Genomic DNA, 25,604 nt, shown 5'->3' on the forward strand with positions numbered 1-25,604 from the left:
GACTGCTAGTTACTGATTTGCAGTTTTTAGAATAAATATACAGTATACGGTATATACAATATACAAATAAATATACAATATAAAGGGAAAACATTATACATCTATTAAAACTTATTATATAAACTAATAGTATAACTTAATAGAAGTTAGGCAGTAAAGGACAGTAATGAGTTGGAAGGGAAGTACAAGGTTGGTCATTTCCTCAATGTTAGGGAAATATATTTAAAATCAATGGATCAAAAAAATTATTAACTGAAGTTATAAAGGAGAACTAATGAAGAACTAAAACCAAAAATGGTGAGAAGGAATGAAGTGAGATAAATTGCTTATCATTCATAAAACAACAAATTTGGCTTAAATTATAAGAAATAGCAGCAAGAAACGTGCTGTTACCTCTAAGAGGTGAAATTGGTGTGGATGGCAGGCAGAAACACTTGTACTTTTATTTTCTATCCATCTGAATTGTTTAGAATTTTTATTCAGGTACATGCTCTAAAATTAAAATTGTTTTTAATCCTAAAAAACATTAGAAGCTGGGCATAGTGGCTCACACCTGTAATCCTTGCACTTTGGGAGGCTGAGGTGGGTGGATCACTTGAGCCCAGGAATTTGAGACCAGCCTGGGCAATATACAGAGACCTTGTCTCTATTTAAAAAAAAAAAAAGAAGAAGAAGAAGAAGAAAGAAAAAGAAAAGAAAAATTAAAGCTGGCAGGCTCAGAAAGGAACAACATTTGACACTACAGAAAGATCCTAGGAAATAATAAAAAGCAGGTTAAAAACTCTCAAAAAATATTTGAAGTAAAATGCCATTTAAAGTAAAGACATCTAAACTTATACAACACTTCTGGGACAGCAGAGTCATAAAAGCAGTTTATAGCTATAACTCGGTGATTAGACAACAAAAAACTGATTAGAATTCTCTAAGATTGCAGAGATCAACTTTAAAACTATTCTCACCCAAAATAATATAGTAATACAGTAATACGAGCATGGCCCTTAAAGTATTTCAGATTCTGGAAAATTTTGGACAAATAAATGTTATTACATATATTGATAGATAATACATGATGGTCCAAAACTTTAACACCTTTGTTTAAAAGGAATATTAACATAAGTGATCCTTAAAACCATTATAATTAATAGCATAACACGAAGATTATAATATTTTAATAAAATTTTTACATTTCTGGAACAATTTATTCAATTCATACATGATATAGCAACAAAAGGAAGGAAACTGAGACAGCTTTCCTATTAAATATTCAAGAGTACTTTCCTTTGACTGTTTACTCAGCATATATGTTCTCTTGGTATTCTCTTCTGAATTGTTAACACAAAGTTTTAAAAAATGAAAATTTCATATAAAAATATTTATTTTTTAACAATGGGTTTTCAAATTAAATAAGATTGTTTATCAATATTTATTGCATAGAAACAGTTTAAGTACTTTAATATTCAGAAAAACATCAGGAAGTCAGTTTTTCAATGACTGGCATATCTTAAAAGTTGGTAACTTAAAGTCTAATTATAATTTTAAAATTACATATTTTGTAGATATAAAAGTTTAAAAAAATACATTTTGATTTAATACAAAAGCCTTCTAAATTTACATTTTCAAACATTACTGTGATTGCTATAACACTGTATATATACTTAGCCAAAATAAGTTAATTTTTAAAAATCAAAAACATGTAATACGCTAGCAAGACAATTTATTTAGAAACAAATGGGGTAATTATAAAGTCAATGTTATAAATGTACTACTACAAATAAATAATTAAAACAAAGCGGAATATAAAAATGCATAGAACAGGAGCAGATTTATTAAATCTAAGTCACCAGTGCAGAAATCTGGGCACTTAATCCCTTAAGGAGTTAGAAGATTTCAAATTTAAAAGATGACTTTTCACAGGGGACATCATGACTTTCTGTAAATAAAGAAAAGAAAGTCTATTATTTCTATTCAGATGCTTCTAGAATATTTTTGTTCAGGTGTTTTTATGTAATTCCTCCTTTAATTCAAATGTTCTCTCCCTGAAATAAGATAATAATTTTGGTCTCATGACATATATACTTTAAAAATACATGCGATTCTACAGTAACCCCTCCCCCATCCTGATATCTATACATATATGCATTTATAAATATATACATAGTTTCAGGATTATAAAAATATTTAATTTTTATAAGCTTAAATTACTGACTGTTAATACAGAATACATTAATACTTGTATAATTTCACTTTTATTTATAAAAAGATTTTCTTATAGCAGCATTTGCATTACAAATGTGACCAAAGGATGTTGCAGTGTACCAGGACCCGTACTGCAAATCAGACTGAGCAGCTGTGATGTTCCTCTAAAAGAACATCTAAAGGCCGGGCGTGGTGGTTCATGCCTGTAATCCCAGCACTTTGGGAGGCCAAGGTGGGCAGATCACCTGAGGTCAGGAGTTTGAGACTAGCCTGGCCAACATGGTGAAACCCCGTCTTTACTAAAAATACAATAATTAGCTGGGCATGGTGGTGGGCGCCTGTCATCACAGCTACTCGGGAGGCTGTGGCAGGAGAATCACTTGAACTGGGGAGGTGGAGGTTGCAGTGAGCTGAGATCGCACGAGTGCACTCCATCCTGGGTAACAGAGTGAGACTCCATCTCATCTGTCTCAGCTACAGAAGAGTGGTTTTCATAAAGCAGAAAAACCTTGAGGGGATAATAACTTATGTGAACCTTCTTAAGTGCATTTGAAAGTTATCTCCATAGACTTGGCAAGATTTAGTAAAATAGCCCAAGATGTCCAAGTTTTATTGATCCCCAGAAAAGTTTTCTAGGGAGATAAGTAAAAATTATATTAATGAATAGTGTTTTTAATTGAATCAGATAAACTTATTAGAAATTAAAGATTTCAAGAGTAATAAAATGAAAACATCACTGTGGGTGGTATAAGAAAAGAAAGCAAAGAAAAACAGATTTGAAACTTTAAGACATTACAAAAAAAAAAAAACAAAAAAACCCTCAATCTCAAAAACTCATATTAAGCTTGTTTTTGTTGAGTTCACGTTCCAGATTTCCAATCAAAGTATCAATACTTTCTTGTAGATCTTTGAGATTGTTTTTTCGATCCACTGTAGACTCAATTGTCTGCATTGTCAAATATGTCTGAAATGTACACTCTTTGGACATGGGAATTGGCTGTTCAATCATTACTTCTGGCCCATCCATTTTGCTATAATTTTCTCCAATTTCTCTATCTTCTGAAGGGACATCATCATAATCCACATCACTTAAATTTTCTTTTGTATTTAAAAAGTAGTTTTCCCCACAGCTGCTCCAGTCTCCCGCATAACGATTGCTAAGTGGACTGTCTAATCGGTTTTGCCTTGGCCTAAGTACTCCTGATGAATCAGTACCACTCAAATTTAACATATGAGGTCGTTCTTTCTTCTGCCTCAAATAATTCAGAGAAGACTTCTGCTCTGGGAATAAACTGTCTGTTGATTTTCTGACAGTTAAACGCTGCACTAGAAACAAACAACAATTTTGCTTTAGTGACAGTAATCCAACTGAACTTAAAAAAAAAAACAGAGTTAAAGATAAGCCATTTAATCAACAACTACAAACATGCATTGAAACACAAACATGCACTCTATCAAAAGAAAGCATTCCATAATTATTTTTGTATTACCAGACATAATCTAGATTAAGGATAGAAGCAGTATAACGTTCCATGGTGCTAATTCATGCTACATCATAACGTCCCCAAACAAATCACATTTCCAATGTCAATTAATTTTCTGTGCAAGTTTATTATTATCTAGCTATAATTCAAACAATAGCTAAGCTGCTAGCTTCTCCTAAATTAAAAGCTACAGCAAAAAGCAGGCAAGGCATGTTGGTGTACAAACAAAATATAACAAGAAGTTCCTTTATCTGCAAACATCTAAATGAGGCAAAGGCATCTAAAGTGATCAGCCTAGTAAGTTCTGACCCTTGTGGGCTTTTCTGCAATTCTATTAGCAGCAGAGTCATAGTTTACTAAGCAGACCAAATTTCACTTTGATAAAATGTGCAAATACTAGATTTGACCACTTGTTACCTGAGTTTGATTATACAGCATTATCTACTATCTTCATTTATTGCCTGGAAATAGTACAGATATTTTATTTTCTCATTCTGATTAGGTATTTAACAATCCCAAATAACATTTTCCATATTAAGACTAGTTTCTTCTGAGAGTATGCATTGTGCTAGCCATATAGACGATTACCATAGAGACACACATTACTTCATTACAAACTAAGGTTTACTCTTGTGTGTTGAACAAAATATTTATCTAAGGTTATTCTGTATATAAAATAGACAATTTAAAATGCTGACACATAGCTATTAAAGACTACCCATAATATCTTTCTCTTTCTGCTTGTTTATTCTCCATTAATAAGTGCCCCTTCATCTCTATTTCCCTTCACTAAGACAAAGCAACATAAATCAGTGATAACACACCAACTTTATACTCTCCAACATATAATGAATGCTTGTTTGCTGTTGTATAAAATAAAACAACTAAAAAACTATAAAAGCATATATATGGTTCTAGTTTTCCACACTTAAAGTGATATTCATAACATTTTTCAGAGATCCCATACTTTTTTAAATTTAGATTTTATTGAAATATTTGATAACTGTACATAGGTATGTTTTTAACATTTCTATTGCATTTTTAAGATGGTTGTTATGTATCACTATAGATAGCTAAAATTTCTTGATCTAAAATTTTCTAGAAAACAAAGGTTATTTACTTTAAATTGATCTTTAATGTTAGTATTAATATAGAATGGTCCATACCATCAACTGATATAAGTGCAGAATGGATATCTGAATTTTCCACTGTGTAATTATTCATATTTTTCCTCCTCTAGCTACTTATCACCACTATCTCCTTACTTTTTCCCCCTCATTCTTTGTGCTATTCCTGTTCTTTTTAGTGCTTAACTGTCATGCCTGTTGTTTTCACCAACCAATTACAATATTCTGCTAGCCTTGAGGTTATCTGGTCTGATCTAACCATGTATTTTTGCTTTATGTCTTAAACTTGTCCTATTGTGCCTGCATTTTCAGACATTTGCCTACAAAATCCAGATTAATTTTGTTGCCAGTTGCTTACAGTTACTTACCTAAGACCATATTGAAACATTATTTCTGTATATTATCTTGGAAAACATTAAGAAACCAATTAAACTGATATTTTATATCTTTTAGACTAAAAATTTCAATTTCTGAAAAACCAACATCACTGACTTTTTAGACTACTGATGTCGGAGTGGTTTACAACAAAATATATGGTGAAAATGGCTAATTTTAACCTCAAAAGTTCTGGTTTTCCCATCACTGTTGACTACCCACCTTCAAGAGAATAAAATTAAAAATGCAGTCTATAAGGTTGCTGAAAAAGAATTCAAAATATAATAAGTACTAAGAAACTTAATTTTTCCTTATCTTGTTTTCTACCAGTAGATTTGTTTCTAATTACTACTTTATTATACTTTTATCTATAATTACCTTATTTAACAAAAATATACTGACTGTCTAGTTAGTGCCAAATACTCTGCTAGGACCTGGGAATATAAAGTTAAAAATAATCCTCGACCTCACCAAACTTACAATCTAGTAAGAAAGATGAAATAAAAAGAAATAAGAGAAAAATTGATACCTTTTCCAAAAAACTTGCCCCAAATATATTTGTCATAGAAAATGTGGTATAGCGGCCAGGTGTTGTGGCTCATGCCTGTAATCCCAGCACTTTGGGAGGCCGAGGCAGGCAGATCACTTGAAGTCAGGAGTTTGAGATCAGCCTGGCCAATATGGTGAAACCCCATCTCTACTAAAAATACAAAAATTAGCCGGGCGCAGTGGTACATGCCTGTAATCCCAGCCACTCAGGAGGCTAAGGTAGGAGAACTGCTTGAACCTAAGAGGCAGAGGTTGCAGTGAGTCAAGATTGCGCCAGTGCACTCCAACCTGGGCGACAGAGTGAGACTCCACCCCCCCCCCCAAAAAAAAAAACCACAAAGGAAAGAAAATGTGGTATAGCAAGGATCTAGGAATTATACTCTAAATTGATTTCTCCATCTTTAAAGTGATAGGGGGACCAGCAGTAATTTTCAGTATTCTTAAAACAGAAAATGAATATCTAAAATAAATATTTTAGTGAAAACTCAATAATAAAACAGATTTTTAAAAAGGCTGTTCTGGTCAACGGGGAAGTGTGTTTCCATTTTGTTCCCCCACCCCTTGCTGATCTGGCTTCTAAGCTGCTTCCAGAGAACCTGAGGGTTCAGTAGAAGACAATCTAAAAGACTATTGGCAGGATGATTTTTACCTTCTAATGCTGATATGCTAGAGTTCTAACTAACTACTTTGAAGATAGGACTTTTCAAATATAAATCTCAAAGCAAATTATCTTCTTGCCCAAAATTAATAAACAAAAAATAACATGAAACAAAACAAAAAGTTTAGAAAATAAATAGGAAGGGGGTAACTCTTTTTAACTCTGGAGTTGGAGAATTTCCAAATGGAAAAATAAGATATGCATAGCAAGGAAAGCTAAAACCTTCTATTGAATGCATGGAGATAGGATAGACATTCGCTGAGTTAATATGCTATCGCCTACTAGTCTTTGCCACATTCTCTATGTCACCATCAACTTTCTCAGGCCCAGTAAGTGCACCTCATCTACTTGATTTCTGCCTTTTCTTGAATTCAACAGCAGGTGATTGACAGGGTAAAACTTTTGTTTCTTCTCATCTTTCTGCCCTCCTCTTTGTCTGAGGAACTACAACTAAAGAAAAATAACAGGTTATAGAAAAAGGAGCAGTTATTTTTAAAACCAACAACACAAATCTTTGGAATAAGGTGCTGTACACTAGGAACAGCTGTTTAAGGTTGTCTTTAGAATACAGTGAATTTGAAATCCGAACCTGCTTTTTCTATAACACAAGATATACATTAAGTTTTTTCTCCCAAACCCAAAACTAAGGTGGCTACTATTATAAAATAATATAATGACCTTAACCTCTAGCACAGAATAATTAATAATTAATAATAATGAACTCAGACACTGACAGTAAACTTAATGGTATCTCCAGGAAAGCAAGTTTTCATTTGTGGTAATGACAAGACGGCTTTCTCCCAAATTCTTGGTATTTATTAGAATTAAAGCTGTTCTAGAAAAAGGAGACACAGTTGACACTCTGAAAGATCCCTTACATTGGGCATCAAATGCTGAAATCAGTTCAATTACCCAGATAATCTTGATTCAGGGTTTTAAAATAGTTAAAATAACATTCTAATTCAGTTAAAACATAAATTAGAATAATTTTTAAGCCTGCATTTAAAAGAAAGTAAAAGCTTTAACTTTCCAAATTTTAACATTGATTTTTTTTTTTTTTTTTTTTTTTTTGAGACGGAATCTCACTCTGTCTGTCATCCAGGCTAGAGTGCAGTGTTGCGATCTCGGCTCACTGCAACCTCTGCCTCCCGGGTTCAAGCGATTCTCTTGCCTCAGCCTCCCAAGTAGCTGGGACTACAGGTGCCCGCCACCATGCCCCGCTAATTTTTTTGTATTTTTAGTGGAGGCAGGGTTTCACTATGTTGGCCAGGCTGGTCTCAAACTCCTGACCTTGTGATCCACCTGCCTCAGCCTCCCAAAATGCTGGAAAATTTTTATTAACTTAATTTTTAATTCACTTTACCTGATGAACTCAAGCATTCCCTTGTACTTTAATCTTTCTGTCTATATAAATACAACAAAAGAGTAACCGAAGACATTGACTGAGTGCTCACTTTGTGCTAAACATTTTGCTCATTGCCTTAGATGCTTTATCTCAATCTTTACAACAACCCTGAGACAGGCATTATTTAGAGAGAAGCAAAATAGGAGTTGAAGAGGTTAAAGTTTTTGCCATAGCCCACCCTGCCAGCAAGTGTCACCATCCAGATCTGAACCCAAGCCTGACCCCAGGGCCAGGCATGGTTACTAGTGTGCTCTACACGAAGCTCCAAAGTACTTCACACTTGGTCCCATGCAGTGTGGGGTTACTAAAAGCTAAGAAAATTTTGGAATTTAAATGCAGGTCCTTTACAGAATGTCTAATTAAATACGTATTTCTTTTAGCTCTGAAACTATATCAGAGATAATTAGGAAAACAACTGTCAGTCTTTAGTTATTGATTGGAATAAGGATTGGATAAGATGGAAAGGTCAAAGATAATTCCCAATTCAAGCTGAGATAATTTGACTAATGACCATGAATGCAGTTAAAGACGTAAAGAAGAACTGATTTAAGGAGAAAAATGAATTCTGCTTTATACCAGTCGAACTAAAAATGAGAAAAGTAAATAAATTAGTGTTTATTGAGTCTCTATTATGTGTCAAGAGCTATGCTGAGCACTTTACATATACAATTTTTTAAAATCCTAATATAAAATCTATAAACATATTATTAAATCCATATGACAAAAGATGATACAAGGCTCTGAGATGTTACAAAACCAGCCCAAGGTCAGATTGCTAATAAGTGGTACAACCAGGATTTAAATCTAGATCTACCAAATCTAAAATGTGCACATTAATCTACATGCCTACGATGTCATCAGCAAAGGCAGAAAATATTTAAATGAAAAAAAATCTAAAGGGCAGGTATCAAATCACATTTTGAAAAAGCAAAATCTAGAAGAGTTTCTTCAATCATATATGAGCATATTTAATGATTAGTTAATTCAAATGCCCTATCATTGAAAGTGAAAAATATTTCCATAGAATCATTTACCTGGCCAGAGTTGGAGTAAGTAATGAAGAACTTCAATGTGTTTTTTAAAATCCAAAGCACTTGCAAGTTCTTCTGAATCAGTAAAGACTCTGTTGTTATGTGATGAAGGCTCTTGCTTCTGACTTAATAACACTGGTCCAAAGCACACAGCCAAATTCTGGCATGTCATCTTATTCACTTCATGATAGGAAGCCACCAATTTCAAATGATCCAATAACATCTTTAGGGTTGCCTAAATTAAATTAAATTTCAATTAATATAGTCCTAAAGGGGCAAATTCAAGGACACAATTTATAGCAGAAAATACAGATGAACATCTTGTCACTTTTAAGAAGATTTTTTTCAAAGATTTGCTTATAAATTGGATGTTTGGAACCTACAACATAGTTTCTAATAGAAACATTATATGGGGCCTAAATTATGTTCCAGCTGGGTGCAGTGGCTCATGCCTGTAATCCCAGCACTTTGGTGGGCCGAGGCAGGAGGATCACCTGAGGTCAGGAGTTCAAGACCAGCCTGGCCAACATGGTGAAACCCCATCTCTATGAAAATACAAAAATTAGCCAGGCATGATGGTGGTTGCCTATGATCCCAGCTACTCGGGAGGCTGAGACGGGAGAATCACTTGAACCCGGGAGATGGTGGTTGCAGTGAGCCAAGACTATACCCCTGCACTCCAGCCTGGGTGGCTGAACGAGACTCTGTCAAAAAAAAAAAAAAAAATTATGTTCCAACAACACAATCCACTAAATGGTTAAAATATACATTCTTTATAAAATACTTATGAATGCACTCCAGATTTCAGCTGGAATCCCTGGGAAAATGCATCCATTAACTCTGTCTCTTCTAACATGGCAACAGCAAAGGCTATGATGCAAAGGGGATTAGGGTAAGAATGTTCATTTTTAAGTACAGGTAAGTCCTGTAGTTGTAACTTGTAATCACTATCATGCTTAAATCTAGGAAGCTAACCATTCCAGAACATGGCCAGGTTCTATAATGATTTGGATTATGAAAGACATTTTTTAAAGGCCAATACGCTTCTTAACTAATATATATATATATTTTTTTCAGTAAATAAACCTTAAGAATAGTACAGTTAGAAATGAAAGAAAAAAAATTGCTGAAAATATTTTTTAATCCTTAAAGAAACTAGTAAGGGTAATTGGCTCAAAAAGTAGAATGGTTATTTAGGTTTCAACAATTATGGAAAGAAATGATGTTTTTTGAGGTAGTGGCATATGATCAATCATTTAACAAACTAAGTAATTTTTTCTTCAAAATTGTATTGAAGACATTGATGCCAATTTAAAACTTCAGTTTTTTTTTTTTTTTTTTTTTTTTTGAGACAGGGTCTCGCTCTGTTGCCCAGGCTGGAGTACAGTGGCATGATCACAGCTCACTGCAGCACCAACCTTCCCTGCTCAAGCAATCTTCCCACCTCAGCCTCCCAAGTAGCTCAGGCTACAGGCATGCGACACCATACCCATTATTTTTTTAAAAATTTTTGTAGGTCAGGCATGTGGCTCACGCCTGTAATCCCAGCACTTTGGGAGGCCGAGGCGGGTGAATCATCTGAGGTCAGAAGTTCGAGACCAGCCTGGTCAACATGATGAAACCCCGACTGTACTGAAAATACAAAAAAAATAGGTGGGTGTGGTGGCACACGCCTGTAATCCCAGCTACTCACGAAGCTGAGGCAGGAGGATCATTTGTTCCGGGAGGCAGAGGTTTCAGTGAGCCAAGATTATGCCACTGCACTGCAGCCTGGACGACAGAGCGAGACTCTGTCTCAAAAAAAATTTTTTTTTTTTTTTTTTTTTGTAGACAGGGTCTTACTTTGTTGTCTAAGCTGGTAAAAAATCTTATTTAAAGAAAAATCAAAATAACATTATTTCTGGAGCCAAAAGTGACAAATGGATTTGCTGGTCAGAAGGTCATTTAGTAGCTGTGGCAAGAACAAGTCCAGAGAGATGAGGTAGGAAGCCATATTACAGTGTTCTGAGTAGTAAAACGAGTGGTGATGAAGCGATAACAGCCGGAATAAACAGCCTTTCAATGTTTGGCTGTGAAGGGAAGGAATGAAGAGAGAATGAAAGCTAGAGAAGAATATGGCATTTTAAATCAAAACAAGTTAAATATATGAATATTTCTTTTTTTAATTCATAATTATTTCCTAACACAACTCCATATACATTGGCCTCTTAAGGGTATTTCCAGCAATAATTGTGATCATACACACACACAGACACAAACAACACACTACACCTGGTTAAATATATGTTCAATCTCAGTAGCAAGCAAAGGAATGCAAATTTTTTTTGTCTACTAAATAAGATGGACCAAAAAATGTAATTGTCATGTTCCTTTTGAAAACTAGTCTGGCTGGGCGTGGTGGCTCATGCCTATAATCCCAGTACTTTGGGAGGTCAAGGCAGGTGGATTGCTTGAGCTCAAGAGTTCGAGACTAGCCTGGGCAACACGATGAAACCCAGTCTCTACAAAACATACAAAAAAAATTAGTTGAGGGTGACGGCACACGCCCGTAGTCCCAGCTACTTGGGGGGCTGAGGCAGGAGGATCACATGAGCAGGGAAGGTTGAGGCTGCAGTGAGCTGCGTTTGCACCACCGCACTCCAGCCTGAGAGACAAAGTGAGACCCTGTCTCAAAAACAAAAAAAACACAGAAAAAAAAAAAAAGACAAAGAAAGAAAATCAGTATGAAAACATATAAGGGCCTTAAAATGTTCATATTAGTTAAATAAGCAATTCCACTTCTGAGATTCTATTCTAAATAATTCTAAACTAAAAATAAATCTGTGTACAAATATTTACAAATCACTCAAAATCTAAATATATAGGCCGGGCGCGGTGGCTCACGCCTGTAATCCCAGCACTTTGGGAGGCCGAGGCTGAGGCCCGGATCACACAAAGGTCAAAGAGATGAGACCACAGTGAAACCCGTCTCTACTAAAAATACAAAATTAGCGGTGGTGGAGGCGCCTGTAGTCCCAGCTACTCCAGGAGGCTGGGGAGGCAGGAGAATGGCGTGAACCGGGGCCGGGCTTGCAGTGAGCGAGATCGGCCACTACCTCCAGCCTAGGCTGACGAGACTCACGTCTCAAAAAAAAAAATCTAAATATATAAAAGAGATTACTGATAAAGTATGTTGTCACATCCACTCAATGGTATATCATACAGTTATTGACTGATTGACTGATTGATTGATTGAGATAAGGTCTGGCTCTATCGCCCAGGCTGGAGTGCAGTGGCATGATCTTGGCTCACTGTAGCCCTCCCTGAACTCAAGCCATCCTTCCACCTCAGCCTCCCAAGTAGCTGGGACCATAGGCACGTGCCACTGTGCCCAGCTAATTTTTGTAATTTTTGTGGAGACAGGGTTTCACCATACAGCCCAGGCTTACTCAGTCTTTTTAGAAAGGATGGTAATAGCATGGGCCTTAGGGTCAGAAAGACTTGAATTCATGTGATAGACTATAATATTCACAAAAGCTATGTAACTTTCAGCAAGTGATTTAAATTCTCTAACACTCATTTCTTCACTTAGAAGTGGCACTTATAATTTTACCTAGTGCTGGGCATGGTGGCTCATACCTGTAATCCCAGCATTTTGAGAGACCAAGGCGGGCAGATCACCTGAGGTCAGGAGTTTGAGACCAGCCTGGCCAATATGGTGAAACCCGACTCTACTAAAAATACAAAAATAAGTCGGGCATGGTGGTGCCCACCTGTAGTCCCAGCTACTCAGGAGGCTGAGGTAGGAGAATCGCTTGAACCTGTAAAGGTGGAGGTTGCAGTAAGCCAAGATCACACCACTTCACTCCAGCCTAGGTGACAGAGTGAGACTCCATCTTCAAAAAAAATTTTTTTTTTTTTTACCTAGTGTTAGGAAACCAGTATCTCTACTTTTTCCACCCACCCCCTTAAACTTCACCCCACCCTTCTGCTTCTGCACTCTTTAGCTGTTCCCTTCCCCTAATCCAAAGGAGGAGTAATTGTTAATTCAACTGGACAGAGCATAGGACATTCAGGGGACCACAGTAAACTTGCAAATAAAGTTACTGGACTTACAGTTTCTACCTACTAATTCTTGCTCTTTCTGCCCCAACATGATTAAAAAAAAAAAAAAAAAAAAAAAAAAGTAGGCAAATTTGGCCTCATCTAGATAAGCCCAGTCATATCTTTCTCCTATTTTCTCTTATATTCTAAAGAACAACAGATAAAGTTAGGCTAAGGCTGGTTCTGAAGACCTACCTATCCTTCTCTCTCTCTCCTACAGGCATACCTGAGGATGCTGGTCTGAAGATTTTGGAGAGGGGGGCAAATGGAAAGGATAAGGAGGAAAAAAACGGGGGGCGGGGGGGTGTTGTTTGTCTTAAAGTTAAGCCATATACACCAAAACAGTTATCATATCTAAAAAAATACTAAAAGGAGACACACCAAAATGTTAATTATAGCTGCCTCTGGATATTGATGATTGCAATTTTACATTCTTCTTTTCTGTATCTTTTCAATATTACTATAATGAACAAATATTGTAATAATATTTTAACAATACAATTAAAAAAACTTTAGTGAGTATTTATTCATGCTTAGGCTAAAATCACATACAGAAAAGATAAAATTGTTTTCTAGATTTATTCTGTTTAAGAAGCTTTTACAGACTTAGGCTGTTTAAAGGCAGTAATGGCAGAGCTTTTAAATACATGAGTGCCACAAATGTTAAATATCTAAAATTATCTGTAGCTCTGGAGCTGGGTATATAGTTCATTAACTGGCTTTCAGGAAAAATGTATATCTATAATGCTTACCTTCTCAATCTCAGGCAGACAATCCAGCAGGTCAACAGTGTACTTAGAGTCACTTGGGTCATTCTCACAACCATTTGATGACATTTTCAAAGGACTTTTTGCCATTGCACCTAATACAGCCTCATAAAGTTGCTTTGTTATCAGAGGAGAAGGGAGTTCTCTTAAATAATCCTTAAGAACACCTTTAGAAAACAAACAAACCGCAGACAGTTGGTGATTGGACTGTAGAGTGAAATAAAGAACTATGGTCAATTTTTAAAATTTAAGTATTATAACCAACTTTCAATATTTTGAAAACAATAAAAGCAATAACATAAAAAGAATTATAATAAAATACTAGCATTTTATGTTCTTTTAAGTTGCCTTGGTAATTGACTTGTTTTGAAAGAATGCTAAAAATGTACACACATAATTTTCAGTTACCATACATGTTAGGTTTGTTAATCATAAAGTAAGCTATTCTTGATACATATACCCTTATTTATTCTGCCCCCTATAAAAAGCTTCTCTAAATGCATGTGAAACAAAAATTAAGAAAGCAAGGCATATTTATGTTAATTATAAATTATTCCAATTATGCAAATTTTGAGTTTCTAGACTTTAAATTGATAATAAAAGAGTACCAATTGTCCAAAACCCTTGAAAATAAATACATTTCCTCTTTAACAGTGGAGGAGTGTCTTAAACAGATATACTGGATAGCCGGATAATCTCTAATGCTACACTATCATATGGAAGAAAAAATCATTCCTAAAACCAAACAAATAAAACCAAAAGCTAAGAACAGAAAACATCAGACTTGTCAGTATAATGGAAATAAGGAAAGTCAATTGCAAACATTCCACATGTAGTTTCGAACTAAGAGATATTACTTACAGTAGAGGAAACTGGAAAGAATAGTGGTTGTTATATATAAGCAAGGTACGTAAGATACTAACTAAAGGCTGGCATGTGATCACAAGGGAAAACAGGAGATCTTCCTAACACCAAAAACCTAAATATATACAACATTGATTCAGAACATGCTCTCAGCCTAGCTTAGTTTGAACTTAAACATGATTCTATAGGAAGCTTCGCATCTAATTTTTTTTTTTTTTTTAATTGTTACAGGGTCTCACTCAATCACCCAGGCTGGAGTACACTGGTAACCTCAAACTCCTAGGCTCAAGCAATCCTCCCACCTCAGCCTCTTAAGTAGCTAGGACTACAGGTAGTTGCCACCACACCTGGCTAATTTTCTTATTTTTTGTAGATCAGGGCCTCACTATACTTCCCAGGTTAGTCTTGAATTGCTGGCCTCAAGTGATCTTCCCACCTTAGTCTCCCAGAGTACTTGGCATGAGCCACTGTGCCTGGCCCTAAGTTTTAAATATTTAATAGTAACATGATTCATTAGTTTCTTATGCATCCTTCTAATGTTTATGCAAATATACATATGATTTGTCTCCCTCATTGAGGGTTGAGTATCCTTAGTTTAAAAATCCAAAATGCCCTCAAATCCAAAACTTTTAAAATGCCAACATGATGCTCAAAGGAATGCTCATTAGAGCATTCTGGATTTTTGATTTTTGGATTAGGGATGCTAAACTGGTAAGTATAATGCAAATATTCCAAAACCCAAAGAAATCAGAAATAAGATACCTGTATATGCTATTTTGTTTCTTGCTTTTTCATTTAACATCATATCCTTGAGACTTTTTCAGGCCATAGAGAGCTTCCTTAATCATTTTTATAGCCACATTACAGTAGTTCAATGTAAGGATGTCCCATAGTCTTATCTATTCAGTCTCTTACAGATGGACACTAGAATTGTTTCTTATCCTTTGTTTTTCCAAAACATGCTACAATTAATAACCTTGCACATAGTCGCTCTGTATATATGCAGGTATGTCTGTAGGATACATTATTAAAACAGGACTGCTAAGCAAAAAATGCATTTGCAATTCTGAAGAAAAAGGAGGAATAAGAGTGTTTCTTTCCTAGGCTTGGAACTTGAGCATCTAGGTGGATACTAGCGACATTACTTCAAATAGAGAACACAGGAGGAAAATCATGTTTTAGGGGGTAAAGAGAAGAGTTTCATTTTGAACATATGGAACTTAAGCTGTCTATGGGACATTCAAGGCTGCTGGATATAAAAATCAGAGATGAAAGAGATGACTTTAGACACAGATTTAAGAATGATCAACTTAAAGATAATTGGATTTTGGGAATGATTATCAGGGAGGCATACAGAGTGATTAAGAGAAGGTTTAGAAAATAACCTGAAGAACATTAACTTTCCAGGGGTCATCAGGAAAGAGGATCTTCCAATGGTGACTAAGGAAGAATGGCAAAAGATGTATGTATGGTGAGAGGAGGTGGGGATGGGGCGAGAGGAGAGTGGCAAAAGTGATGCCAAGGGAGTCGAGGAAAAATGTTTCAAGAAAGAGTCTATGATATCTAATGATACCCAAAGAACAGTTAGGTTAGATAAGAACAGTGTTAAATATTGCAGAGAACAGTGTTTTTCAAAATTGGCTGCACACTGAGGCTTTTTAAAAAAATCAGATTCTGGAGCCCCATGCCAGCCCTACTAAATCATAATCCACAGAGGTCAGAGCTCCCGTCCCTGTATTTTTAACAAATTCCTCTCATGTTTAGGCAATGGGGTTTTGTAACCAGGCATAGAAAATAATGATCCAGAGACAATTTAAGAACCCAAAAATGTTCACCAGAAAAGGAAGTCAGCAACCTTGGCAAGCACAGTTTCAGGAAAATAAAGGACACTGAAGTCAGGTTGCAGCTGGTTAGGAAGTAAATGGCATTAAAGAAATAGACAAAGAAATACACACAACCTGTTCAAGAAATCTGGCTTTGAGAAAAGATGATAACCATAGAGGAGAGGGGAGGGCAGGGGAGAAACAAGATCAAAGTGGAGATTTTTCTTTAAAGACAGGAAACACTTAAACATTTCAATGCTAATGTAAAGGAGATAGTAAAAAGGTTTTCAAGGTTCAGGAGAGAGGAAATATAATCGATTGAGCAAAGTCCCTAAGAAGAAAGAAGAAACTTCTGAGAACACATAAAGGAATTAGAATTTGTCCAAGATGTAAGGAAGGTCATTGCTCTATTATTACAGAAAAGAAGTGGAAAGAATGTATGCCAAAGAAGGCACATTGATAGGCTAGGTCACAAGAAGTAGAGCAAGTTCCCATCTGATGGCTTCTGTTTTTCTGTGAAGTTAGGAGGCAGGGTCGTCTGCTAAGAGTGATATGGGTGAAATGAGGTTTGAGGGGAGTGAGAAGATATTAAATAGACACTCCAGAGAATGAGACAGAGAGCTGATAAGAAAACATACAATTATTATTAGGCACCATTCAGAGCCTTCTAATGACTTTGAAGTACATGGATTAATACTGGTACCAAACAATATTGATTTTTTTTTTCTCGTTGCAATCAGTAACCCACATACAGAGTAGAAAGGCAGACCAGTGTTTCTACGCAAGATGGAGCAATAGGGACTAGATTTACCTTCCTGCTTGCAACAACTGAAAATGCCAGACAAAATATATGACAAAACTATGTCCAAGACATTGGACATCAAGCAAAGAACAAAGATCCCTGAGAGATGGGAACCAAATGAAGTGTGCCCACAACAACCACAGCTTACTACCTGGAGAGACTTTCCAGGTCGCAGTAAGGAAATGAAAACCCAGGTAAAGCTCGACAGTTGAAGGGGAGTTAGAAATTCAAGGAGGCTAAAGCTGCTAGACCTTGCAGGACAGAGCACTTGAGAGTAGACGGCTGCCTAGAGACGACTCTGGAAATCCCACGTGTTCATCTGAGTACTAATCAGCACACACAGGTGGGGCAATTCCCCAAGGCTGGAGAAAGAACCAGCCAAACAGATTAGAAAGAACAATTCTAGGAGTTTTCATGGTGCAGGCAATCACTCTTGTTCCAAGCAGCCAGAGCGGAAAACTTCGTAATTCATGGGATTTGGGTACAGCACTATGTTGAATTGTGGCCCCCACCCCTGACCAAAAAAAACCATGTTGGAGTCTGAACTCCTAGTGCCTCAGAATATGACCTTATTTGGAAAGAGTCTTTGCAGAGGTAATCAAGTTAAACGAGGTCATTAGGGTGGGCCTTACTCCAATATGACATGTCCTTATAAAATGAGGGACACAGAAAAAGACACACAGAGAGAGCAGATGATATGAAGAAACATAGGGAAAATGCCATGTGAAGATGGAGTATTGGAGTCATGCATCTACAGGCAAAGAAAGGGCTGTCAAAGGTTGCCAGCAAACCACCAGAACTAGGAAGATGCAAGGAAGGATTCCCCTGCAGGTATCAAGGGGAGCAGGGCCCTGCTAATGCTTTGATTCTGAACTTCCAGCCTCTAGAACTGTGAGAAAAGACATTTCTGTTGTTTCAGCCACCAAGTTGGTGGTACTTTGTTATGGCAGCCATAGAAAACTAATATAAGTACACAGTATATAGAAGAGTTTTGCTTCAGTAGAGATTCAAAGAGATAGACAAAGAAGAGCCTTATTTAAAAGCAGTTGACATTCTGCCTAATAAAGCTTAAAAGACTAAAAACTCTGCAAGTAACGTACTTGCATACCAAACCACAGATATAAATACAGAAATGCAGAAATATCCAGCACCCAAGAAGGTAAAATTTACATTTGATGTCCAGTAAAAAACTACGAGGCATATAAAGGAGGAGGCAAATATAACCTATGAGGAGTCAAATCAATTTAAACCAAGTCAGAAAAGACATACACAATAGAATCAGTAGAAAAGGACACGAAAACACTTATTATAACTGTATTTCATATGTTCAAGAAGCTAGAATAAAGACTGAACATATTAAGTAGAGACATGGAAAATACTGAAAAAACAAACCCATATCAAACTTATAGTAGTGAAAACTAGGTTGTCTGGAACTAAAAATGCAATGAATGAAATTGATATCAGAAGACAAGGCTAATATAACTTGAAGATAGAGCAATAGAAACAATGTAAAATGAAACAAAGTGGGGGAAAAGCTGGAAAAAAAAATACACTATCAGTGAGCTGTAACATAACGTAAAGTGGCCTAATACATGCTTAATTGTAATCTTCAAAGGCAAAGTAGTGGCATTGGGTAGGTGGGGTGGAAACAAAAACAGTTTGAAGAAAAAATAGAGAAAAACCACAATTATAGTTGAAGATTTCAATACTCCCCTCAGCGAGTAGAAAGAAAACAAAGATGTAGAAGACTGGGACATTATTAATTAACTTGACTTTATTGATAGTTACAGCACAGTCCGCCCAAAAACACCAGAATACACATTCTTTTCAAGAGCTCAAATGGAACATTTACCACCAAAAACCATATTCTGGGCTTCAGAATAAGCCTAAATAAATACGAAAGCATTTAGGACCTATGAACCAGAAGACCAAATATGCACGTATACAAACATGAGAATCATTCTCTCACATATAAAACTTATACAGATAGTAAAGATACAGTTGATTAGGTAGATGTGAATGTTGAATCACTGACATTTCCTGAAGGTAGAGCTACAAATTACTTTTTTAAATCCACTAACCTACCCTGCACCTTACCTCACTTACTCTTTCTGGCCTTATCACCTACTTTAGTCATACCCTATACATGTTACTCAGACCAAATGGCTCTCATAAACAATCTCAGTATATGTGGGTTGCTAAGTCTATGACCATTCCTCAACATTTAGCATTCCTTGGTGCTTGCACAGTTTTGACATCTATATGCAATCTAGGTAAAGGAAAATGGAAACAATTTGTAAGTTAATGTTCCAAAGGTCAGACAACATATAACACGTATGGTAGGAAAATGTATAGTATGTACAAAAAAGAAAAATATTAATGTTTTCAAGATCATTTAGTTATATTCTGATAAAGTTTTCCCTAAACGGCAAATAGGATAAAAATGACTATGGTAGGATTAAAATCAGAAAAAGGCATGGTCAAATGAACTTTCAGGCACTGAACCTAGATACTGATTGTGTAGCACTGACAAGAAGTCTATTTCACAGTAGCTAGACACATGTAATCTTCCTCAGAAGACTTATTTTTAATAATCACTAAATGATAAATATTTGACTTTTAAAAAGTCTTCTGTCCCTTGTTAATAAGTCCTCTAAAGAATTAGGAATAGGCCGGGAGCAGTGGCTTATGCCTGTAATCCTAGCACTTTGGGAGGCTGAGATGGGAGGATCTCCTGAGTTCAGGAGTTCAAGACCACCCTGGGTAACAGGGTGAAATCCTGTTTCTACTAAAATACAAAAAACGGGGTGTAGTGGCGTGTGCCTGTAGTCCCAGCTATTCGGGAGGCTGAGGCACAAGAATTGCTTGAGCCCCAGAGGCGGAGGTTGCACCACTGCACTCCAGCTTGGGCTACGGCGTGAGATTCTCTAAAAAAGCAAACAAAAAAGAATTATGAATGGACTTTATACCTAAAATTTTGTACTTGATTTTTAAAAAACTGGTTTGTCTGGAGTATTTCATTCCATGCTCCAGATAAACCAACTACTAAAAACACATTAAACTGTGAACAAAATCTGTCACTCACTTCATTAATTTCTCATTTTTTAGACCTACCGAACTACTAACTATTTTTCAAAGTTTACTCAGAAATGTGAGTTCATGAGGAACAAACACATGAAGCAACACTGTCACTGGCCAACTCCTCAAATCAACAATACCCTTTATTTTTAGCCACAAAAACCTTGTGTCATGCAATTATTTTGCAGACAAATCTTAAATCATTTCATTGCCTTTTTATCAAGAAAAAAATAGCTCTAAATTCTTCTGAAAAACAGCTTTACACAAATGGAATAGTACAAAGAATAGAGCCAAGAAATATCCAATTTATAAATTACAGAAACTCAATTTTAGGAAAGAATGCTGTAAATCCAATATTCATTGACCTATTGTTCATATCTTCTGCATATGCTGCCAATTTCCAAAACTAGGAACTCTTCCTTCATTTCATCTTATAAAATTATACATGTTTAACATAATTTTTATTTATAAGACAAAGTTTCACCAAGACAAAATCTATTTATAGACTGTACTTGCTGGAAATTTGTATTTATAAAACTTTCTCTTTCATGGATTCATAAAATGAGTCTTTGGCTGATTTTGCTAATTACACATTAACAAGGAAAGAACATTTCACTTTTTTTCAGGCATCTCAATTTTTTGTAGAAATATGCCTCTTCCTATATAAAAATTAAAAGGAACCATTATTTCTGATTTGCTAAAATATATAAGAAAAAAGTGACAGTTTGTTTTATCTTAGCATTAAAATGCTTGGAATCAAAGTTTTGATTATCTAAGAGTTACATATTAAACACTTGAAGAAAATACAGTCATTCAGCACTCAAAGGGTAGGAACCTCAATTATTCCGAAAGTCTCAATCCTAAAAGTAAGGATTTTCACCAACAAAATTCTCTTAAATATGTACAAGATGAACTTTCTTCAACTTTTCACCCAAACAGTTAGTTGTGAGTAAAAATAAGAAAGCAAGTTATAAGAGAAAAGTAAACCCATTACAGCAAGAAAAAAATGGTGGTTGTCAGTAGAGAGGAGAAAGAACTACCAAAATACACAGAAGATCTGGAGATACACACTGAAGCATCTATAAATTAAAGGATATGTCTGAGATTTTCTCAAAATAATCAAGGGCTGAGAAAAAGCAAATGGGAGGATGAATGAGACAAGTCTGTTCATGTGTTGATATTATGGAAACCAAGTGATAAACAGGATTTTTCATAGTATTCTCTATACTTTCGCATACTTGAAAACTTCAATAATTAAAAAAGTAAAACAACAAAAACAAACATGGAATTATTATAAACCAGTAGCTCCTGAAGGTTACCAGTAAGGTTATGAGCCATTTCTTAATGGCCAAATTCAAAGGCCCTTTTCTTTTGTCATATAACCTCTCCATAGAATGACTGTATCACACTTTTGCTTAATTTCTGTTGTCTCTTATTTCCCAAACTTTCTGACTCCTTTCCTCTCAATCTCTTTAGGTGTTTCTTCTTTCTTTGCCTGCCTCCAAAGTTGGAAGACCTCCAAAGTTCTTGTCTTTTCAAACTTTATGGACAATTGCAATGCTTTAACTACACATATATGCAATGACTCTCTTTCCACTCTCATTTTTCAGGGGTAATAGAAGTATATTTCCATTGCCATACACTGAATTATAATCACCACTTGGGTAAGTAAGAGATCCCTCAAATTCTACTGCATCCTCTTCTTAGCTGCAGATGAGCAGTTTCAACTTTGCTTGATCTACCCATTTAGATCTCCTACTAGCACTTCAAATTCTATATATCCAAAGCCCAATTCATAATCTTTCTCAACACTTCCCCACAAAAAGCAGTAGCTCTCCCTGAAGCTATCTTATTTCTGCTAATGGTACCCAATCAACCAGGTCTCAAAGTCACGTCTGTCTGGGCTCCCTCTTTCTCCACCTCCTTTCAATTCTACTTCTTCCTATTTCTACTGCTACAAGCCCCTTTAGCTCTTACTACCTCTTTGCTTGGACTATTGCCAAGGCTTTCTAATTGGTTTTCCTTCCTCTGGTCTCTTCTAATTTCAATTCATCACATAGAGTTGCCAGATTAATATTCCTGAAAACAATTTCTAATGATATCACTCCCCTACTCAAAAAATTCTAATGGATCCCCTCTGGCTAGTAAATAAATTTAAATTCTCTAACCAGAGAGTCAATACCCTCTATATCACCTAAGTACCAGTCAAACTCAACTCCCAAGGCATTTTATTTATCCCTCTATGAAGGTACCTTTTTCTTTCTGCTAGTTACTATAGCTAATTGAAAGTAGGTCTTACTTCCCTTCATCATGTCAGCTGTTGGCGGGCAAGGGACCATAGCTTAATACCTTCCCATAGAAAATAACACAGTAAGTAATGTTTGTGAAGGAAGAAAAGACTTCAGAAAAACAAATTAAATTTCAGCTACAAACGTATTTCAGTTATCTTTCTTGCAGATGTAATCTTTCCAGAAAGAGTACATAAAATAAAATCTATGTATTACCTGTTATTACATTTATATCTGGGTACAGGTTTTCACACAGACCAACAGCTTTGCTATCTCTCTCAAAAGCCTCTCGCAGTTCTTTCTTGACTGCTGCCGAACCACATAATCGATACAGGCCTACTACCTAGGAATAAAATTATGGCCACATTATGGTAAATTTGATAACGGGAAAATATAATTACATTATAGATCACATGAACTTTGCAATCAAATATGTTCCGATGTAATTTAATTTAAAATACCTCAAATATAGCTTTTGAAATCTCATTATATACTATGTTGATTAGTTTAATAAAAATATCCTATTCTTTCATTTAAATTCAAACAATACACTGTCAGTTCGGTAATGCTGGCTACCTATCTTAAGCAAAACGCAATCCCTTCTTTTCAGTTTTATATGCTCAATCAAGATCTCCATGCCCCAGGAATGTGCGCCCTTTCACAACTTTTGTTCCAGACTGAAGTAGTACAGCGCAGACAGTGAACAAGGATTTTAGAGTCATAATGCCCCACTCCTTGCTTCATGAATTTGGGCAAGTTATTTAATCTCTTTAAAACTCAGTTTCTTTTATCCTTAAGATAACAATATAGTTGAAATAAGGTTCTAGTATATAAAGCTTTCGAAGAAAAAAGATTCTCAGGAAGACACAGAAGCAAACCTAGGGTTTTTTGTTGTTGTCAAATTAACTGATTATAAAGTGATGGAGGAAATTTAAAATAATATATTAAAGGTAAAATAAAACCTCTACTTCAAAATTTATATAAGATGGACAGACACTACCCATCCCACCAACCTACATTGAAAAGATTTGTCTTTAAACACTGTTATACAGGTTCTAAATATTGAGTCCTAAGTTATTCACTATAAACTTACCGAGAAGAAATAAACATGATCTCTGTGAAGACAAAACACGCCCAATTAAGCTATCAAAGGTCTTTGAAAGAATAAACCTTCAAAAAAACTTAAGGAGAATAAGTGGTTGTCAGCCATACTTCCACATCTAAGATTATTTAGAAAGTTCAGTCACTTTGAATTGAAGGAAGTATTATGGAGAAAGAAACTATTTAAAGAGAGAAAGTAAAAGTAATCTTCCAGGATTTGAACTAGGAATCACTGTAAAATGCAATAAATGATCTAGAGGAAGAAGTATACAAATGAAATTTCCAGGTTTACTTATGACACTAATCTCTTCTGACTCATTAAAAAACTGATAGAATACATTATAAGGTGGGTCTCAATATGAGAAAGTGTCAAAACAGATACAGGGAAATATTATCTAAAATATTTGAGATGATAAGCTATATGTATTAATTGAAAGATAGTAAAGAACCTAAAACTATTTCCAAGACATGATAATGCAAGGTGCTGCTACATTCGAAAAGATCAAGATAATATGGGAAACCAAGAAATACAGTAGGAAAAAAATTCAAATTTCCTTCTCTTACCCACATTCATGATGCATCCACATTGAGAATAGTATGAGTTACACTGGTCACATCATCTCAAGAAAGACACAGTAGAAATGTAGACAGTCCAGAAAATGAAACTAAAATACTAAACAGGATCAAAGGAAAAGCTACCACAATAGAAAAAATGAACTTGATCATAGCCCTGCTGGTGTGAGCACATGTAAGTGTCATAAAGTACCATAAAAACGATGTATCCCTTAAACTTGAGAAGAAGATGAGCCTACAACAACTTAAAGGAAGTACTACTTAACTAGTACACAATAAATTAATGGGATATTTTACCCCCAAAAGTTGAAATCACAAATATAATTTTTTAAAAGATGAACAAAGAAAGGAAGATCTAATACAGGTACTTCAAGGAAAAGATATTTTAGGATATATCCCTACTTTCAGATGCTGAGATCCTGAATCAAATCCTTGAAGTACATGCTCGATGCCTCTATGAAGGGCAGACCATGAGTATGATCTCCATAGCAATTTTTCCCATTTTAAGCAGGAGATGGGTGGGAGTAGCATTCAAAGCATTTGGAAGATGCAAAGACCCATGCCACAAACTCTTTGCATATGACTATCAAAGCCTATTTTCATGTTTACAATAAAAACCCAACAAAAGAAGAATAATTCCTGACTAAAAGGGTAAACAAAATTTAAGCAGTATGCCAGTCTTTATACATGCACAATAAGCCTCTCTCTACTGGGGGCAGGGGACAGGGGAGGGCAAGTGGAGGAGAAAGAAGCAGGTGAGACAAAACAAAAACGTCTTTAAAAAGTACAGTTCTAGGCCGGGAGCCATGGCTCCCACCTGTAATCCCAGCACTTTGGGAAGCCGAGGCAGGCAGATCACAAGGTCAGGAGTTTCAGACCAGCCTGGCTAACATGGTGAAACCCCTTCTCTACTAAAAAAAAATACAAAAATTAAGGCTGAGGCCGGAGAATGGCGTGAACCCGGGAGGCGGAGCTTGCAGTGAGCTGAGATCCGGCCACTGCACTCCAGCCTGGGCGACAGCGCGAGACTCCGTCTCAAAAAAAAAAAAATTAGCCAGGCATGATGGCGTGCACCTGTAATCCCAGCTAACTGGGAGGCTTAGGCAGAACTGCTTGAACCCGGGAGGTGGAGGTTGCAGTAAGCTGAGATTGCACCACTGCACTCCAGTGTGGGCGACAGAAGACTCCATCTCAAAAAAAAAAAGTACAGTTCTAAATAAAAATGAAAAGTACTGCTAAAAATGTTTTCTTGGCACTTAAAGTGGTTCAAACGATTCTCCTGCATCAGCCTCCCAAGTAGCTGGGATTACAGGCATGTGCCACCATACCAAACTAATTTCTGTATTTTTAGTAGAGACAGTTTTCACCATGTTGGCCAGGCTGGTCTTGAACTCCTGACC

General features: G+C 35.9%; 1 protein-coding gene across 2 annotated transcripts in view; it reads right to left on the reverse strand.

Moving 5' to 3' along the window:
* Positions 1-1,161: 1,161 nt before the first annotated feature.
* SYDE2 (synapse defective Rho GTPase homolog 2) overlaps positions 1,162-25,604 on the reverse strand; it is a 42,482-nt gene continuing 18,039 nt past the window's right edge. Inside the window, exons 4-8 of one of the 2 annotated variants that reach the window (XM_031650431.1) lie at positions 22,747-22,873; positions 13,661-13,842; positions 8,829-9,060; positions 4,098-4,141; positions 3,435-3,522 (exon numbers count right to left, since the gene is read on the reverse strand). In XM_031650431.1, the coding sequence (XP_031506291.1) occupies positions 4,131-4,141; positions 8,829-9,060; positions 13,661-13,842; positions 22,747-22,873 (552 nt within the window). In that variant the 3' untranslated portion in view covers positions 3,435-3,522; positions 4,098-4,130. Of the gene's footprint in view, positions 3,523-4,097; positions 4,142-8,828; positions 9,061-13,660; positions 13,843-22,746; positions 22,874-25,604 lie in introns of both variants that reach the window. The other variant, XM_021943471.2, reaches the window with a different exon arrangement.

Source organism: Papio anubis, chromosome 1, assembly GCF_008728515.1.
Source record: "Papio anubis isolate 15944 chromosome 1, Panubis1.0, whole genome shotgun sequence".
Taxonomy (NCBI): domain Eukaryota; kingdom Metazoa; phylum Chordata; class Mammalia; order Primates; family Cercopithecidae; genus Papio; species Papio anubis.